The 19,298-nt window shown below is 40.6% G+C and overlaps 1 protein-coding gene across 1 annotated transcript; it reads left to right on the top strand.

The window, feature by feature from the left end:
• The first annotated feature begins 1,490 nt into the window (after positions 1-1,490).
• On the top strand, positions 1,491-19,052 carry LOC123763197 (uncharacterized). Its single transcript, XM_069303216.1, has 8 exons — positions 1,491-1,554; positions 1,720-1,904; positions 2,905-3,295; positions 4,007-4,126; positions 10,569-10,678; positions 11,299-11,440; positions 17,429-17,569; positions 18,895-19,052. The coding sequence occupies exons 1-8, from the start codon at positions 1,491-1,493 to the stop codon at positions 18,984-18,986; spliced, it is 1,245 nt and encodes a 414-aa protein (XP_069159317.1). The 3' UTR covers positions 18,987-19,052.
• Positions 19,053-19,298: the final 246 nt, after the last annotated feature.

Consider the following 19,298-nt stretch of genomic DNA (forward strand, 5'->3'; position numbering starts at 1 on the left):
ATCTAGATCAACTTGAAGTGATAGTGAGTCCTCCTCCGAATTAATTTCCCTACCGATTTTCGTATCATCTGCAAATTTGCAAATGTTGCTACTCAAACCTGAATCTAAATCATTTATATATATTATAAACAACAGAGGTCCCAGGACAGAGCCTTGAGGCACTCCACTTACAACATTTTCCCACTCTGACTTGATTCCATTTATACTAACTCTCTGTTTCCTTTGGTATAGCCATGCCCTAATCCAGCTTAATATAGCACCCCCAATACCATGAGACTCTATCTTTTTAATCAGTCTTTCATGTGGCACTGTATCAAAAGCTTTGCTAAAGTCAAGGTATACAACATCGCAATCCTTACCACTATCAACTGCCTCAACAATGCTAGAATAAAAAGATAACAAATTTGTTAAACATGAACGGCCATTTATAAAACCATGTTGCGACTCAATTATTAATTTATGTTTTTCAAGATGAAGACGAATTTTATTTGCTATTATAGATTCGAGTAACTTTCCCACAATAGACGTTAGGCTAATTGGTCGATAGTTAGACGCAAGTGATCTATCTCCTTTCTTAAAAACTGGTATCACATTAGCAACTTTCCAAAACTCTGGCACTCTGCCTGACTCTATTGATTTATTAAATATGGTTGACAGTGGGTCACAAAGCTCCTCTTTGCATTCTTTAAGCACCCTGGCAAACACTTCATCCGGCCCTGGGGATTTGTTTGGTTTGAGTTTTACTATTTGTTTAAGAACATCCTCCCTGGTAACTGCTAAACTCGTCAACCTGTCCTCGTCCCCACCCACATAGACTTGTTCGGCTGAAGGCATATTGTTAAGTTCCTCTTTAGTAAATACAGATACAAAATATTTATTAAAAATACTACTCATCTCTTCATCACTATCTGTTATTTGACCTGTCTCAGTTTTTAATGGACCTATCCTTTCCCTAGTCTTAGTACGAAAGAGCCTCAGAACAATAATTATACAATATGGTATATCTCTAATACAATATATACCTGTACTTATTTTTATAGCTTCCAACATTCCCGATCACTAACAGATGCACACACACACATTCATAACATCAGGATCTTTCATATATTTCTCTCAACAAAACTAGATTAATTTGAAGCCTAACCTCTGCATAGTTGACGCATAAAAGATGTAAACACAGAGAACGCGAGCTGTAGCACTCAGGGTAAAACGCATATAAGGGACCGGAAGCCATTACCGTGGGAAACGTCAATAGTGATTTCGTTCGTCTGGAAATGTCACGCAGCCCTAAAGGTTGTGTCACTGGGTTTCAAATCAGTCCTCTAAGTCGTACCCAAAACATCCGTCGAGATTGAGTCCTTGCGCCTCAAACGTAGCCCTCGAGTGCGGGTTCCTGGGGCCCCAAACGTAGTCCTCGAGGTCGTGTTCTTGGGGCCTCAAACGCAGTCCTCGAGGTCGGGTTCCAGGGGCCAGATGCAGCCCTTGTAACTATGTCCTTTGATCCCAACGAATCCCTAGAGGCCATGTCCTTGTGTCTCAACGCAGCCGTCGATGGTGTGTCCTTGGGTTTTAAATGATGCCCAAAAAGTTGTGTCTTTTATATCAACGCAGTTCTCGATGTCTTATCCTTGAATCTCAACGCATTCCTTGCGGTCGTGTAATTTGGTCTTCATGCGGCTCTCAAATTGTTGTCTTTTGGATTCAACGTAACCTTCAAAGTCATTTCATTGGGTCTCAACGAAGCCCTCGATGTATTTTCAATGCCTCTCAACGCAGTCCTTAACTTCGTGTCGTTGGAAATCTACGCAGCCTTCCAGGGCGTGTATTTGGGTCTCAATATAATCCTCGACGTTGTGTTCGTAGGTCTCAATGTTTCGTTTTTAATAGTTTCTTTGGGTCCTAAGGTAATCCTTTAGGATAGTAGTAATAGGCATCCTGAAGTCTTGGGAGACTATGGAGTTGCGCTCTGTCGAGGGTGGAGTGTCCTCTTCAGGGCACAAAGCCTGGATAGGGTATTGGGTTACCCTACCCAAAAGGTTAATACCCAAAGCCTTGGGTATTAACCCACTTCACGAGGATGTGTTCTCGAAGCAGCCCTCAACGACAAGTAGGACTGATACTTCAAAGGAGACATCACTGAGAGGTGTAACCCACCTCAATGTGTAAATAAATTGAGAGTTTACTTTAGTTCAGGACTAATATACACTTGCTGGTTGATCATTAAGCTATTGTGGTGGCCTTAACAACTCTCCAGTGGATGATAGGCGCTAAGTCCAATACCAAACCAACTGATACACTTCAGTACAAGGAGCCAGATTCACGAAACATTTACGCAAGCACTTACGAACCTGTACATCTTTTCTCAATCTTTAGCGGCTTTGTTTACAATTATTAAACAGTTAATGAGCTCCGAAGCCCCAGGAGACTGTTTATAACAATAACAACAGTTGATTGGGAAACTTTCAGGCTTGTAAACTGTTTAATAAATGTAATCAAAGCCGTCAAAGATTGAGGAAAGATGTACACGTTCGTAAGTACTTGCGTAACTGCTCCGTGAATTTGGCCCCTGGTACTTAAGAAATCAAACTTAAGAAATCTTAAGTGTCCTCTCCTAACCTACCAGATTACCCAAAATAGAAAACGGAACAGTACGTCACTTTCTCGAGCCACTTCTTGTACGACAATTTTTTGGCCTTATGTAACGCATACGAACGAAAAACGACGACGTCCTGGACCATTCTCTTGGTCGATTGTGAGAAAGTCACAATCGAGTTGAGAATGGTCCAGGACGGACCGAAACGTCGTCGTCCCTTCACCTTCTAGTGAAGACGTCCCTTGAGTTTACTTTAGTAAACTGTGTTGTCTGGTCAACATTAAACTTATCTAATTAAGGTTCTTTTTCAGAAAACCTCGAACCATTTTCCTGTTTCTTCACGTAGGCAGCCAACAGTGTATGGATTTGCATCGATTCTTGCCTCCCAGCAGCGTGGGATTGGTCGTTCCTTCAGCCAGTGTGTGAGGCGCGCTGGTACGGTCACCAACTCATACTCATCACTACCTCACGTTCCTGAGCATCTCCCGCTGCTCAGCTTCACACACGCTCCTCAGATATATGCTCAGAGTCCCTCAACTCTTCTCATCTCCCACTCCTCTGCTTCTACGCTCATCTGCCGCTCTTGTCCCTCGCTAAGCGGACCTCAAGACCAGTCTTCAGCGATGGTCATCCCGGGTATTCTTGTGATGTTTCTGCTGACTCAGGTCATATTTGGGGCACATGTCTACTGGAATAGTACAGGTGGGTCGAATATTTATGTATCTAATTTCGCCCTTGAACCGTTAATAAAAGTTACAGTTCCGCTCCTGTGCCAGGTAAGTCCACTACGGGCTCACCATAGCCCGTGCTACTTTGAACTGTTTGTTTCCAGTTGTTGATTCTAAAACAACAACAATAAGCCTTGAGCCGTTTCTGTGTGGTTGGTGCATGACTTAGCCAGCACTTCGAAGTTCTTCAGACTAATTCTCCTCACAAGACTTAGTTTATCTAATGGAAATATTTGCTTATCAGAAGTAATGGCCTTACAGCACAGAGGTCTGATCCTGACCGAGTAATTGTAACTTAATCACTTCTCTCATTCCAACCATTAATCATCATATTAAACAAATTCTTACAGAAACTGACCAATGAGACGCAGAGTTTACGAGTTAATTTTCCAGTCATAATATCAAATAAAAAGTTAAACATAGACCTATAGGTTATTTTTTTAATTATCAGGGGAAAGTACCAAGCCACTACGACTATATATCACTGGGAAGGGGTCAGGATAAGGATTTGGGATGGGAAGGGGCAGGGAAGGAATGGTGCCCAACCACTTATGGACGGTCGGGGAGCCCTATGGGGTTAACAAATCCACAAGGGCCGTGACGAGGATTCGAACCTGCGTCCGAGAGCAACCCAGATTTCTGTGTGTCCTATGGGTTATATTTTCAACATTTTTCAACATGACAGGTTTGAATATACGCTACGTTAATCCAAGTAAGGTTATCGGCAGCGTTCGGAGGATGTCTATTGTCCAATGTGCTGCTTCCTGTAGCCAGAACACCCTCTGCGTCTCCTTCAATTATTACGGTGAGTACATTACTCGAAACGTTTGAACGCTGTGCGCAAAGGTCCTAGTGGCGCAATCGGTTAGCGCGCGGTATTTATTCAAAATTCAAATATTTATTCAGGTAAAGTACATACAAACAAGGTGAGATACAAAACGTTGATGGATTTATAGATAAAGCTAGTACATACAATGGCTAAGACCACTATTACATTTATTAATTCTGCTAGAATTTACCTACTTAAAATTATCTGTTAGATTAAGGACCTGTCCGAAACGCTGCGCGTACTAGTACAATACAATACAATACAATTTTATTTAGGTAAGGTACATACATACAATAAATATTTACAAGGATTGTTTGACTTATAGGTAGAGCTAGTACATACAATGCCTAAAGCCACTATTACGCAAAGCGTTTCGGGCATGACAAACTTAAATGACAAGCTTAATACTAATTGAGCATAATGAGTAGAATGAAAACAAGAAATGAAAACATAGATGAAAAAGCAGCACAAATACAATTATGTCGACAAACAGCGCTCTTTAAAGAAAAAAACAGACATTGGTTGACAATAGAAGGGTAAGGTAGGTTACAGGGAATTTATTAGGTATAGCTTCGCTTTTAACTTAAACTGGTTGAGAGAGGTACAGTCTTTAACATGGTTGGGAAGGTCATTCCACATTCTGGGCCCCTTGATTTGTAGAGCATTTCTAGTTTGATTAAGTCGTACTCTAGGAATATCAAAACTGTATTTATTTCTGGTGTGATGCTCATGGGTTCTGATACAACCTTCTATGAAGCTTTTGAGATCAGGATTGGCATTATAGTTTAGCGTTTTATATATGTATAATACACATGAGAGAATGTGCAGTGACTTAATGTCTAACATATTCAGAGATTTAAGTGGCTTTACAAGATTGTAAATACTATGCTATGTATTCTCACAAACCCAATGTACCTTCTTGTATATAAATAAATAAATAAATAAATAAATAAATAAAGCGTTTCGGGCAGGCGTTATATATATACAACAGTGTCTGACATTGTGCGTATTAGTGGCTTTAGGTATTGTATGTACCTGTATGTATTGTATGTACTCTATCTAGAAATCCAACAGTATGTTTGTAACTCATCTTCTATGTGTGTACTTTTACCCTAATAAACATTTTGATTTTGATTACTATCAGGAGTATGAATAATTCAGGTGTTTCCTAATTTAGATTATAATACAATAATAATTATAATGTTACTTTACTTGTAACACCTTGTACTAATCGTTACAGTTCTAGTTGGATTGAACAGATGTAGAACAATGCAATTGAAACGTACATATTTAGATAAATTTAATAAAAATTATCTTACAATTTGAGTGGTGATAGATACTGGTGAAAGTGTGTAGTATTAATGATAACAGTACACAGAGAACTCTCAGTACCGTGATATATCAACAAGAACATCCACATACAATGAACAAATCCACAAGGCAGCGTCTGGGATGATCTCGGACGCAGGTTCGAATCCTCGTCACGGCCCTTGTGGATTTGTTCATTGATGCATCACGCTATTGTGATTTGTGTGTGTAATCCACATACAATACGGTTCTGTTTTCAGTGTACCCCTGAACACATTGCAGAGCAATGTTCGAAATTAATTCAATATGGATGGGACACCACCACCGAGCCATATATCAGATATTACCATTACTCCACTCGACTATGAAGAAGCCATAGACCAGCCCGTCCTCCTAAGGTATCCCAATATCAAGAAAACAGTCGATTTAAATTGTCCTTTTCCTTACCTACCAGACACGGGAGACATCTCCCGTCACGCAGGGTGCAGTCGCACCTCCACAGATCTCCAGTATCAGCTCTTGATACTGGTAATGGCTCAAAAGGGCCACCACTTACGGGCTATTCATGCCCGTGCCACCTTTTGGGTGGCTTAATCTTCATCAATCAACCTACCAGAGGACCCAAAACAGAAAACGGGAAAGTACGTCACTTTCGCAAGCCCCTTCCATTTTCTTCTACGACAATTTTTGGCTTATTTAACGCATATGAGCGAAAAAGAGACTGCGTAAGAGGACAGGTTGCATAGACAGCATTCCTATGCGCTCGGCACCAGGCTCAGACTCATGCAATTCTTCATTCATCAGGAACTGCAAAAAAAAACATACTCATTGGCCCTAAATATCTTTTGGAGATGGAGCCTAGATATTGGTGTTATCCCTGATATAATTAACACAGCAGGGATCGCGCCACTTCCCAAAGGAGGTAGTAGAGCCGATGAAAAAAAATGCATAGACCAATAGCTCTAACATCGCAGATCATAACAATCTTTGATTCAGTGCTAAGAAGTAAGATCACAAAAAAAATATAGAATCACAACATCTACATAACATTGGTTCAGAACAGGGCGCTCTTGCCTCTCACAATTGCTAGACCACTGTGACAACTGACATATGGCCTTAGATGCTAAACAAAATGAAATCTGATACACAGATTGCGCAAAAGCCTTCGACAGATGTGACCATTGTGTTATTGCACACAAAATGGGTAAACACAACCAAAATGTGTACTTGGTTGTAACAACGATTCTTCGCGGCGGGGATCGTATTCCAGGGACCTGCCCGAAACGCTACGCGTACTAGTGGCTGTACATGAATGTAACAACTCTTGTATATATCTCAAAAAAATGCCCACAAAGGGTATTACAGGCAAAGTAAGGAGATGGATCATTAACTTCCTAACAGAACACAGGAGTGAAATATTAACAAAGTAAAATCTGAATCATTCACAGTGAGAAAAAGCAATGTAAAATATTTAGTAGTAATCATGTCGGAAGATCTTACTATTAAAGACAACAATAAAGTAGCTGTCACAACTGCAAGAAAAATGACAGGTTGCATAGCAAGAACCTTCAAACAACACATTAGTGCTCTCTAGAGTGGAATATTGTTACACACTAACAGCCGCATGCAAAGCTGCAGAAATTGCTAACCTGGAGAGCGTGCAAAGATCCCTTACCACTAGACTCCACTAAATAAAACATCTAAATTATTAGACCACCTAATTTTTTTTAATCTGCATTCCCCTTTTGCGTAGACGGGGAAAAATACATAATAATTTACACTTGGAAAATATTAGGACTGGTTCCAAATCTGCACATAGAAATATGACCACATAAGACCAAGAGGCATGGCAGGATGTGCAAAATTAGCTCCACTGAAGACCAGAGGTGCAATAGGCACGCTGAGAGAGAACTCTACAAACTTCAAAGATTTCAATTTCAAACATCAAAGGGCCGAGACTCTTGAACACTCTTCCCCTACACATAAGGGGCATAACTGGCTGACTCCTCACAGTGTTCAAAAGAGAATTCGACAAGCACCTTCCAAGAATACCTGATCAACCAGGCTGTGAGTAGCCGCATCAAACACCCTGGTTGATCAGATCAGTAAACCAGAAGGCCTTGCCAGGGACCGGGTCGCGGGGACATTGATCCCCGGACTCTTCAACAGGCAGGTAGCCCCCCTCTAATGTAGCATGGATTGTTTGAACTTCTAATAAATAATGTGGAGCATTTGAATCAATAATAGATATATGGGAAGAAACATTGTAACCTCGAGTAGATGTATGGGGTGGAACGTTGAACCTCCAGTACTTATGTGAGATGAAACGTTTGAACCTCCACTAGATGTGTGTGGATGAAACGTTTATTTAATGGTTCTAAAGTGTTTTGTTTACATAGGGTTGTCCGCTGCCTGCGACAAGTTCAATATTTTGTATTGCGCCTAATACACATTTTCAGGACGAACTGGCTTGTGCCCTTGTCACATATATTTTAAGAAGGTGTTAAGGAGAGACTATATTTTACAGATAATGTTTTCCTGACAAACCATTAGCAAGTTTGTGTAGCAAAACAAACTCGGAAACAATTGCATTGGCTCCAATTTATCTGTCAAATAGGTGCTCCAATGTCCCTCGTATTTTGTTAGTATAACTGGCCGCACTTAGTGCTTGTTGGACCATAAGTCTTAACGACATTCAGATTAGTTGAAGCACTATTTGACTCAAGCTCAGTCTCACTGTATATAGTGTGTACTTAGTGTGATATACTAACAAACATGTTGACCAGACTACACATTAGAAGGTGAAGGGACAACGACGTTTCGGTCCGTCCTGGACCATTCTCAAGTCGATTGTGAGAATTATCACAATCGACTTGAGAATGGTCCAGGACGGACCGAAACGTTGTCGTCCCTTCACCTTCTAGTGTGGTCTGGTCAACATACTTCAGCCACGTTATTGTGACTCCTCGCTAACAAACATGCATTCACCAAGATGTATGTACTCTATTACTATTCGTTACGGCTCGAAACCCTACAACAGCTAGACCTTAAATGTCTAGGGATACTACAACTGCTGTTCTCTAGAGCGGGTCATTGTCTCTGCCCCGCGAGTTAGTTAGTTTAGTTCATTTATTATGCACCCCATACCCATCTTGTGGGCGGTAGTGGAAAGGGTTACAGAGGCACATAATGGGCTCAGGGACTGAACCCCACCGCGAGAAAATGCCAAAGTTACAAGTATTTATAAAACTTACATGGAGCAATATATTGTGACAACAGTAATCTTAAACTAACTTAGTAATTGGTCAGAATAACATGTATAACAACAATTTGCCGACTAATGTTCAAACAATTATAATTGCACATACTGCTACCCACTTATGATCATTACAAATCATTTTCCCACGGGAACAAGCTGTACACAAAGAAAAAAAAACAGTCCTTCCCACGATACGTTGGAACTAACTACAAACAGGCAACAATGTATATATATCTACTAATATATATAACAAACATATATGTATATATAACAAACAGACAACAATAGTTGTGTATAAACACACAACTGCATAAATGTACATACATGTAATCATATATTACACAAAGCATATATAAGTACAAATTAATTTATTTAATTACGTATCTAAGAGAGGTACGTAACATACTCATCTATATATATGTACTTTTACCTGAATAAACATTTAATTTGATATGCTCACCAAGATCTGTGCTTGTGGGGTTGAGTATTTAGCTCCCTTTCCCTGACTTTTCAACTCATAGTTAATGTAATGAAACTTGATTCCACACATTTCCTCAAGGCTTTCATGTATGGCCCCCTAAGACATACCGCTTATTTTGACCACTATTTGTTTCGTAAATTTTTCCTCAATATCTTATACGTTGTGATTATATCTCCCCTGTGTCGTCTTTCCTGCAAAGTTGTGAGGCTGAGTTCCCTATAAGCTCTAAGACCAGACCTGTCACATTCATGACATGTGACGTGACTCCAGTGACAGCTGACTTGACAAAGAGGTCCACGAAAATTATATCACATTTCAAAGGTGTCTAATTGAAGCCCAGAAACGTTGAATATCATATAAATTAATTTATCTTTAATGGATGAACATGAGATTTAAAAACCTTAGCGGGAAAACGGAAAACTATATTCAAACGAGATAAGAATTAAGAAGTTCAGCTATAACAGTTTATCAAATTAACAAGAATAGCTGCAAAATAAACAATGTGTGTAGTTACTATTTGTGTCTGCAGAATCGAGCTATTAGCTATTGGACCCCGCCTTTCTAACCAATCTATTTTTTTTCTCTATTATATCTACTACATATATTTATAACACACGCACACACATCCTCAGGAAGCAGCCCTTAGCAGCTGTCTAACTCCCAGGTACCTATTTACTGCTAGGTGAACAGGTGCATCAGGATGAAAGAAACTCTGGCCATTTGTTTCCGCCTCGGCCGGGGATCGAACCCGGGCCTCTTAGGACTACGACCCCCGAGCGTTGTCCATTCAGCTGCGAGGCCCTATGAGTGTGTACTCACCTAGTTGTGCTTGCGGGGGTTGAGCTCTGGCTCTTTGATCTGTGTGTGTGTAATTACCTAAGTGTAATTACAGGATGAGAGCTACGCTCGTGGTGTCCCGTCTTCCCAGCACTCTTTGTCATATAACGCTTTGAAACTACTGACGGTCTTGGCCTCCACCACCTTCTCACCTAACTTGTCCCAACCATCTACCACTCTGCGAAAGGGAATTTTCTTATATTTCTTCGGCATCTTTGTGTATTCACCTATTTGTGTTTGCGGGGGTTGAGCTCTGACTCTTTGGTCCCGCCTCTCAACTGTCAATCAACTGGTGTACAGGTTTCTGAGCCTATTGGGCTCTATCATATCTACATTTGAAACTGTGTATGGAGTCTGCCTCCACCACATCACTGCCTAATGCATTCCATCTGTTAACCACAGGCAAATGTGTGTGTGTGTGTGTGTGTGTGTGTGTGTGTGTGTGTGTGTGTGTGTGTGTGTGTGTGTGTGTGTGTGTGTGTGTGTGTGTGTGTGTGTGTGCACGAAATCTAACATACCATGACTGTGACCAGATTGGGACACCTCGTGTGAGCTAATGAGCTACAACCCGTACCTGGCTAACGACCCATCGTTGGTCTCATCACCTGGCTGGAATCACTACACAGTCCAACTTCCCGTACAGGTGGGTTCAACATTTTACATATATGGCAACATTTTATATATATATGGCCCTGGTTGGCCGGGTTCGAATCCTTCAGGGGGGTCAAGAGTTTTCTGATGCATGTTGGCTTGGGGGACCATTCTAGCTTGATGCCCAAATGTGACTCACGTGGTCCCAGCATGATGAAGTGATTTGATAAAATATCTGTGCCCAAAATGATCACAACAGCTGTTGGGTATTGGGTTAAAAGTCAGACGACATTCCAATACAGTTGGTTGAGTGGTATAGAATTGGACATGCCAAGGGGCATGGTGGCCCTGGCTAACAGGGTTCGAAACCTTCAGGGGTTAAGAGGTTTCTGATGCATGTTTGTTTGGGGACCATTGAAGAAGAGCCAGTAGCTGTAACCACTACATTAGTAAACATTCAGCACAAAGGAGGATCTCACAGATACGCAACTGGAATCTAACTGAGACTTTAGCTGGCCTCCTCAGACTCTTAGATCACCTATAATACCTTCAATCCTCAATTGACACCCCAGTCCTAATGTATATTTTCCTGGAAAATGTTTTCCTGTTACCCCATTCGTGTTTTTATTCTCATTTGACACGCGAGAGTAAGTTTTCTCTTTGTTTACACAGAAACTTGACGCAAGCCTCTGCCCCGCCGGGAGTGTTGTCCTGCCCTTTGACCTGCCAGCTTACGTCAAGTACACCTCCTCCATGCAACTGTACACTTGTTCCAATCACTCGTGGATCCTACAACAGATAAAAAACTCAAAAAGTGAGTTCAACTGCTCTTTGGTCTCATTTACGTCCACTCTGTGCGACCATTAGGCTACGGATGCAACCGGGGCCAGATTCACGAAGCAATTACGCACGAACTTACGAACCTGTACATTTTTTCTCAATCTTTGGCGGCTTTGTTTACAATTATTAAACAGTTAATGAGTTCCGAAGCACCAGGAGGCTGTTTATAACAATAACAACAGATGATTGGCAAGTTTTCATGCTTGTAAACTGTTTAATAAATGTAACCAAAGCCGTCAAAGATTGAGGAAAGATCTACACGTTCGTAAGTGCTTGCGTAACTACTTCGTGAATCTGGGCTTAAGTAAGACCTGACTTGTGCACTAAACTTAGTAGATAGCTCCAAAGAACGGACATTATGACCACATATAATTCAAATGCTATTAATCACACTAGTACCTACTTCTTAACAAAAATACTTATACTTGCCACAAAACTTGATAATGTCATATCTGGGAGTCATAACAGACACGCCTGACCATACCATCACAAACAATAATTACCAAATGCAGGCGATGAGTCACAATAACGTGGCTAAAGTATGTTGACCAGACCACACACTAGAAGGTGAAGGGACGACGACGTTTCGGTCCGTCCTGGACCATTCTCAATCGACTTGAGAATGGTCCAGGACGGATCGAAACGTCGTCGTCCCTTCACCTTCTAGTGTGTGGGCTGGTCATCAAAATAATTACCAACATTTCACCGCTGCTGTCCAGAATTTTTGAATTTGGACTAAAAGTATTAGTCCAACTCAATATATATTCTTCAATCACAATCAACTTGAGAATGGTCCAGGACGAACCGAAACGTCGTCGTCCCTTCACCTTCTAGTGTGTGGTCTGGTCAACATACTTCAGCCACGTTATTGTGACTCATTGCCTGCGTATTCTTCAATTTCACATTTCCAAACTACTTAACGAAGCACTCACCCAAGAACAGGTAAGTGCTCAGAGACCTAATTTGTATTCAATTGCCTAAATTTACCAAACAATCGATCAAATTGCTTTGCCCTGCCCGTCTGAGAATGCGTGTCCCACGCATGCTACACCTTAAACCCCTACCTGGACCGAAAAACCTTTAAAATTACCTGTAAATCCATGTCTCCCAACACCGAGCGTAGGTCTGAACTCCAGTAACCTGAGGCCAGATTCACAAAGCAGTTAAGCAAGTACTTACGAACGTGTACATCTTTTCTCAATCTTTGACGGCTTTGTTTACATTTGTTAAACAGTTTATAAACATGAAAATTTTCCAATCAACTGTTGGTATTGTTATAAACAGCTTCCTGGTGCTTCGAAGCTCATTAACTGTTTAATAATTGTAAACAAAGCCGGCAAAGATTGAGTAAAGATGTATAGGTTCGTAAATGGTTGCGCTCGGCCATGTTCACCGGGTTGGTGAACCACAACGCTGTAAATATGCTTCACCCACGTACTACAAATACAAATTATCGCCAACAGAACCTAAAGACCTAACCTAACCTATGCCTAAATATGTACACTATGCTTATATATAATAATATTGATTTATATTTGAAAAAAAAAATCCTGTTTTGAATGAAGAGCATGTTAAGATTCATGAATGCTTCCTTGGGGGTCGACTGTTGGATGGAATGGACTTGGTCTGAGGACGGTTTGCAGCAAATGCTTTACCCTTGTACTTTAAATACAAATAATCTCCAACAGAACCTAACCAAACCTACGCCTAACTATACACAGAATGTTTATGTATAATATTAATTTATACATGAGAACAAACCAATTTTTAATACACAGTATGTTAAAATTAATGAATGCGTCTGGGGAGGGCGGCCGCTGCTTTAACCAGCCTAGTGTTAGAACGAGTTGTCTGGGGAGGACGGCCGCTGCTTTAACCAGCCTAGTGTTAGAACGGCCGCTGCTTTAACCAGCCTAGTGTGAGGACGGCCGCTGCTTTAACCAGCTTAGTGTGAGGACGGCCGCTGCTTTAACCAGCCTAGTGTGAGGACGGCTGCTGCTTTAACCAGCCTAGTGTGAGGACGGCCGCTGCTTTAACCAGCCTAGTGTGAGGACGGCCGCTACTTTAACCAGCTTAGTGTGAGGACGGCCGCTGCTTTAACCACCCTAGTGTGAGGACGGGTTGTCTGGGGAGGACGGCCGCTGCTTTAACCACCCTAGTGTGAGGACGGGTTGTCTGGGGAGGACAGCCGCTGCTTTAACCAGCCTAGTGTTAGAACGAGTTGTCTGGGGAGGACGGCCGCTGCTTTAACCACCCTAGTGTGAGAACGGATTGGAGGCGTCAGAAGTCTGTCCCTGTACCCACTTGAGTAAAAAAAAAGTTTGTTATAGCGTGATGGTGGAATGTGGTGGGAGGGAATGTCGCGTGGAAGGTGCTCCCACACTGTCGACAACGGTCATCTTAGCACTTACCTGTTCATGTGAACATGTGTGTGTCGTGTTAAACAGCGCCAGGCTGAGATTGATCCAAGGTAGAGTGCAGACCGCTGGAGAACCAACCATCAACGTCCACTGCCGACTAACACGAAATCCTCATTAATAATTGGTTCAGTGGAATGCCATGATGCAATTAATGATATTTGGAACAGCGTAATATAAAGTTCGCCTTTACAACTGTATTAGTATAACATAAAATTCTAATTAACAATCATGACGTTTGCACAGAGAAACCACCTTAGTGTGATGTATTTAACGAGGAAATCAACTGGAACCGTGATAAGGATTCGACTCTGTGCTCTAAATGAATTGTGGGGTTCAGTCCCTGAGCCCATTATGTGCCTCTGTAATCCTTTCCACTACCGCCCACAAGATGGGTATGAGGTGCATAATAAATGAACTAAACTAAAAAAACTAAAACTGCCCTGGGTATTCCCAAGCACACGCCTTAGACAACTAGGCCACATGGTAAAAAGGATTGCTAACCTGGGAATCTACTGAATCCATGGAGGTTTCTGAGGCTTCCACTGAAGCCGAACCAGGGGTTTCACACAATCCCCGAATGCACTCTGGCTCTGTCAATCATGAATTCTACCTCTAACGCTTCCACTTTTAAGGCATCTTTGTCTAAGACGTGTGCTTGGGAGTACCTAAAACAGGTTCGAATCTTCATCACGGCACCTACCGATTTTAATCACGGCAATTTTTTTCTTTACAAAAGTCAGCATTAACGGAACAGTACACCCTTCTGAATACCAGTATAAAATGTCGAACAATATTAGTATCTTGGTCCTAGTCAAGAAACTAAAAGCAAAATCACGTTTAAAATCGGTGACTTCAACATTGATCTGTCAACCAAATTACCCGGTATGCTAAGAGCCTAACACTGTAAACTCTTGCAAGCTAATATTATAAATCTGGTTAGCAATGCCAAAACGCTTCAGTCACCCTTTGCATTTGAGTGCTCAATAGCTGACTACAATTCAAGTTGTCTTGGAATTAATCAAACTAGAAATGCTAGTTTGCTAGAAATGCTAGTTTGCTAGAAATGCTAGAAATGCTAGTTTTAAATGCTCTACAAATAAAGGGTCCCAGAATGTGGAATGACCTTCCCAACCATGTTAAAGACTGTACCTCTCTCAACCAGTTTAAGATAAAATCGAAGCACTACCTAATAAATTCCCTGTAACCTACCTTACCCCTCTGTTGTCAACTCATGTCTGTTTTCTTAAACAACGCTGTTTGTCTACCTAATTGTATTTGTGCTGCTTTTTCAGCCATGTTTCCCCCTTTTTTATCTTTATTTTTATTTGTTCTCAACACATTTTATTCTTTATACTCAATTAGTATTAAGTTTTAGTCATTAATGTTTTTCCTGCCCGAAACGCTTTGCGTAATAGTGGCTTTAGGCATTGTATGTACTAGCTCTATCTATAAATCGATCAATTTATGTAAAATCTCTTGTATGTATGTACCTTACCTGAATAAACATTTTATTTTATTTTATTTTTAATCTAACAGATCTCTAACCTTGTTGATAACATAGTATGTGTGATGATTAGCACTGTAAATGAAGAACAATATCTGTGGTAGAAAATGAACTAAACTTAAGTCACCCACCTAACCTATCCAACCCATGCATATAAAATGTGGATATTTGTCAGCCGATACTGTTCATAGTAGGTTGTATTCTGTACGTTAGTGACCATGATGTACAAAGTGAGGGTTATTAGTTGAGAGGTTGCATAAATACCCTCTACGGATGCATAGTTGTTATCATCTGAGTTTACCATAACCACCTGAAAACTACCACATTTCCAGCTTTCATCTGGTTAAGGTTCCGGACCAACCGGGCTGTGGTGGGTTGTGGGCCTGCGGGCCGCTCCAAGCAACAGCCTGGTGGACCAAACTCTCACAAGTCAAGCCTGGCCTCGGGCCGGGCTTGGGGAGTAGAAGAACTCCCAGAACCCCATCAACCAGGTATCAACCAAGGTGAAAAACGTGACAGGTATATCGAATGTTTCCTCATTGCCATTTTCTTTAGTTATTGATGAGTGCATGAGCCGAACCTCACGTCCATGTCTATCTTAATTATTGGGGCCCGATTAAATTTGTTAAATCTGTATTCTCTAGAATGCAGAAGGGAGAGATACATAATAATTTCAACTTGAAAAATATATGAGGGACTGGTTCCAAATCTGCACGCGGAAATAACATCACATGAGACCAGGAGGCATGGCAGGATGTGCAGAATATCCCCGTTGAAAAGTAGAGGTGCAATAGGCACGTCGTTTTGAGACAACTCAAAATCAAAGGCCCAAGACTGTTCATCACACTCCAATGAGTTGAACAATCTTGGACATAGCTGGCCGGCCTCTCACGGTGGTCCAAAGAGAACTCGATAAACACCTTTGAAGAATACATGATCATCTAGGCTGTAAATCGTTCGTCAGGCTACAAGCAGCCGCATCAAACAGCCTGGTTGGCCAGACCACCAACCTGGAGGCCTGGTCAGAGACCGAGCCGCGGGGACGTTGATCCTAGGAATCACCACAGGCCATAACCACAAGGCAGACATAAAATTATTCCTATGTAATCAATGCAACGTGTCATATTTTATTTTAAATTATGCTTATGAGATCTGACCTTTATGTATGAATACTTTATATAATGTATACAGTATTATACATTGTAAGATGTGTAATATCTCCCTTTCTGGACTTGAAGTGTTTTGGCCATCTGCTCAGAAATCCAACTTTCGAAGACTTGGCAAAATCATGACAAAAGAAATAATATTAAAATTGTTACCCTAGCCCAACATAGGCCAACCATGAGCTTCATCTAATCACCTTCCCTAACGTTATATTTTTCATTTACATGTTAGTGTCTCGACAGATTCACATATTAAAAATATGTATCAGACGAGAAAAAGTCCAGCATCACAGGTAAGATAAATTAAAGTACATGATAAGTACATTATAAATCTTCAAGTACACGATAAATCTTGCACTTCTTCTCATATCACTCTCTCCCTTCTCTATACATTTTAAAGACTTAAACATTTCGAATGAACTTTTTGCCAGAACAATTTATCAACATTTAGGAACAGTTCAAATATTCATTATACCTTCCCTGTTGGTAAGACCCGTGTTTGTAACTACTTTAGCATTGCTCTTATATATTACACACTGTCTAATTGTATGACTGGGAAGCTTCTTATGTTTATAAGTCAGGATTGAATATCATTCGAGCAACAAAAATGGAAGAAATCCACTTTAGAGTTTAAAAACTACTCTGCCCTGTATATAATATACATATAACATACAAATAATATACTTTTTAAACCTAGTTTATCTTTGCACCTAAGTAAATTATACATATAGGAACCAATTTGGGTCATACCAACCTTAAAAAGCAAGATATACACAAAAATGTGTAGTCAACTTATATCCCCTCATCGATCTTTTCACCTTCGGGTAATTCTCCCTATTTCGTATTTACCTCTCAGCCACTCCTTTCACCCACAGCTTGCCGTCTGGTCCTGATGTACAACACAGAGTACGCAGGATATGACTGTGCCAACTTCCCAGGAGGCACGCTGGGTTTCTTCCCATCTCTCCTACAGTGTCTGAAGTATTCCTGTGCTGGAATGGTCTGCAGAGATCCTAGTGAGTTGTCCTTGGTACTGGAATAATGTTCTGGAGTTTACCAGAGTGGGTAAGTTTAGATTCAGGAAAGACCTGGGTAACTACTAGTTAGGAAATAGGGCTGTTGATGTTTGGAATACATTATTGTTGGTGTGTGTGTGTTTCACACCAACCATGGTGTTGGTGGGTAACATAAAAAGACAGTGGTTTTCAATTGGAAGCTTTAGGAATACAAATAAGTTTAGGTGAATACAGATAGGAGACGCCTCGAATCAGCCAATAGGACCATTCGAGGCGAGGCGTTTTGTTTAAATGAATTGTATGTTGTCTACCAGTATAGCTACCCCTCAGATTCTAGGTATGTTCAGTTAAGCACAATTTATATTTCAATAATGTACACAGTTATCGGGGTATTAAAATCTAAATAATTGGTGACCCACAGAGAGATTTACCATTTCACAGATTTTGGAAACATACGATTCAAACAAGTTTTAAGTAATGGCAATGTCTTCTCACAGACATAATTACATAGTATAAAAGCCCAAACTTATGTATTTGTGTATTTTATGTAAAGATATACACCAATTCTTTTGCACTGTCGTGGGTGCTTTGTCAAGGTCTGAGTATGCGGTTAGGAGACGTACACATCTCACCGACTAATACGGCTACTCCCTGTTGTTGAAGATTAAGCCAATACAAGAGGTAGCACTAGCATGAATAGCCCTTAGGTGGTAGATGTTTAGAGTGAATGTGGTGTTTGATCTTGTAACATCTTGAAGTGTGTGTGTGTCTGGTACCCAGGATCCTGTCCTCTTACCCTTCATGACCATGTCACCTCTATTCCAGACTACCGATGTAATTGCTGGGATATCTACAATTGAATTATGGCTAGTTGTTTTTTCAGTTCTCCTCATATCCCGATAAATGGAGTTATTAATAAAGGTTTTCGCCTGGATGCTATCCCTCGTAACTCCTTCCAGACCAAAAGGAGACGGCTATTGGGACTACATACATTCATCCATTTATTCAGATCTAATGATTAAGATCTGAACTTAGAGGGGTCTTAATAACCTAAAGCATTCCATAGTTTACTATGAAAAAAAAAGTTAAACCAAAAACTCCCCTTTTTAGATTGCATTGTAATTTGATCCAATTCATAAGATTGTTATTGTTTGTTAACCAAAATCATTAAATACATTTTTACTGGCCATATATACTCTCACAATTGTCATATAGTAGTCAAGAATGATTACATTGAGTCCTTATATCAGCATTCATATGAATATGTATTCACCCCAAACGGCTATTATTGTATGTTCTCTATCGGTTGTTGGATTTTTTTTCAGATGCCTGCTGGCTCAAGGCTTCAACTCATATCATACAAAGCAATTCACCATCTACCTCAACGTACATTTACTGGTATACAAAGTGCCAGTAGTAGTCTCATCGAGGCACTTCTTCATATGTCCATAGACAACTTACTTCCAAGCAGAGGAATTAAAGTTGCAGACAGCATGAGATCGTTGCAAGATGTTCCATAGTTATTAAAAAGATATTCAGAAGACTAATGCTTTACAGAGATGCCATAAATATTCATCTTTTTTTCTGCACGCCACTATAAACTACTGTTTAAGTGATGATTGTAAGTAAACTGTGTTTTAGAAGAACAGATGACAGATATCAAAGTATATACACAGTATAAAGGCTGATTGAAAAACTAAACCAGATAGCTGAGAGAGTATTAGGAAAT

The sequence above is a fragment of the Procambarus clarkii genome, chromosome 49, assembly GCF_040958095.1.
Source record: "Procambarus clarkii isolate CNS0578487 chromosome 49, FALCON_Pclarkii_2.0, whole genome shotgun sequence".
Lineage (NCBI taxonomy): Eukaryota > Metazoa > Arthropoda > Malacostraca > Decapoda > Cambaridae > Procambarus > Procambarus clarkii.

What these genes read in the sequence shown, in the direction of transcription:
- LOC123763197 (XM_069303216.1), top strand. Translation starts at nt 1,491, where the DNA reads ATGTCCTTTGATCCCAACGAATCCCTAGAGGCCATGTCCTTGTGTCTC. An exon ending in TCTCAACGCAGCCGTCGATG is followed by an intron (nt 1,555 to 1,719) that starts GTGTGTCCTTGG and finishes TAACCTTCAAAG; the next exon opens with TCATTTCATTGGGTCTCAAC. An exon ending in CAGTCCAACTTCCCGTACAG is followed by an intron (nt 10,679 to 11,298) that starts GTGGGTTCAACA and finishes TTGTTTACACAG; the next exon opens with AAACTTGACGCAAGCCTCTG.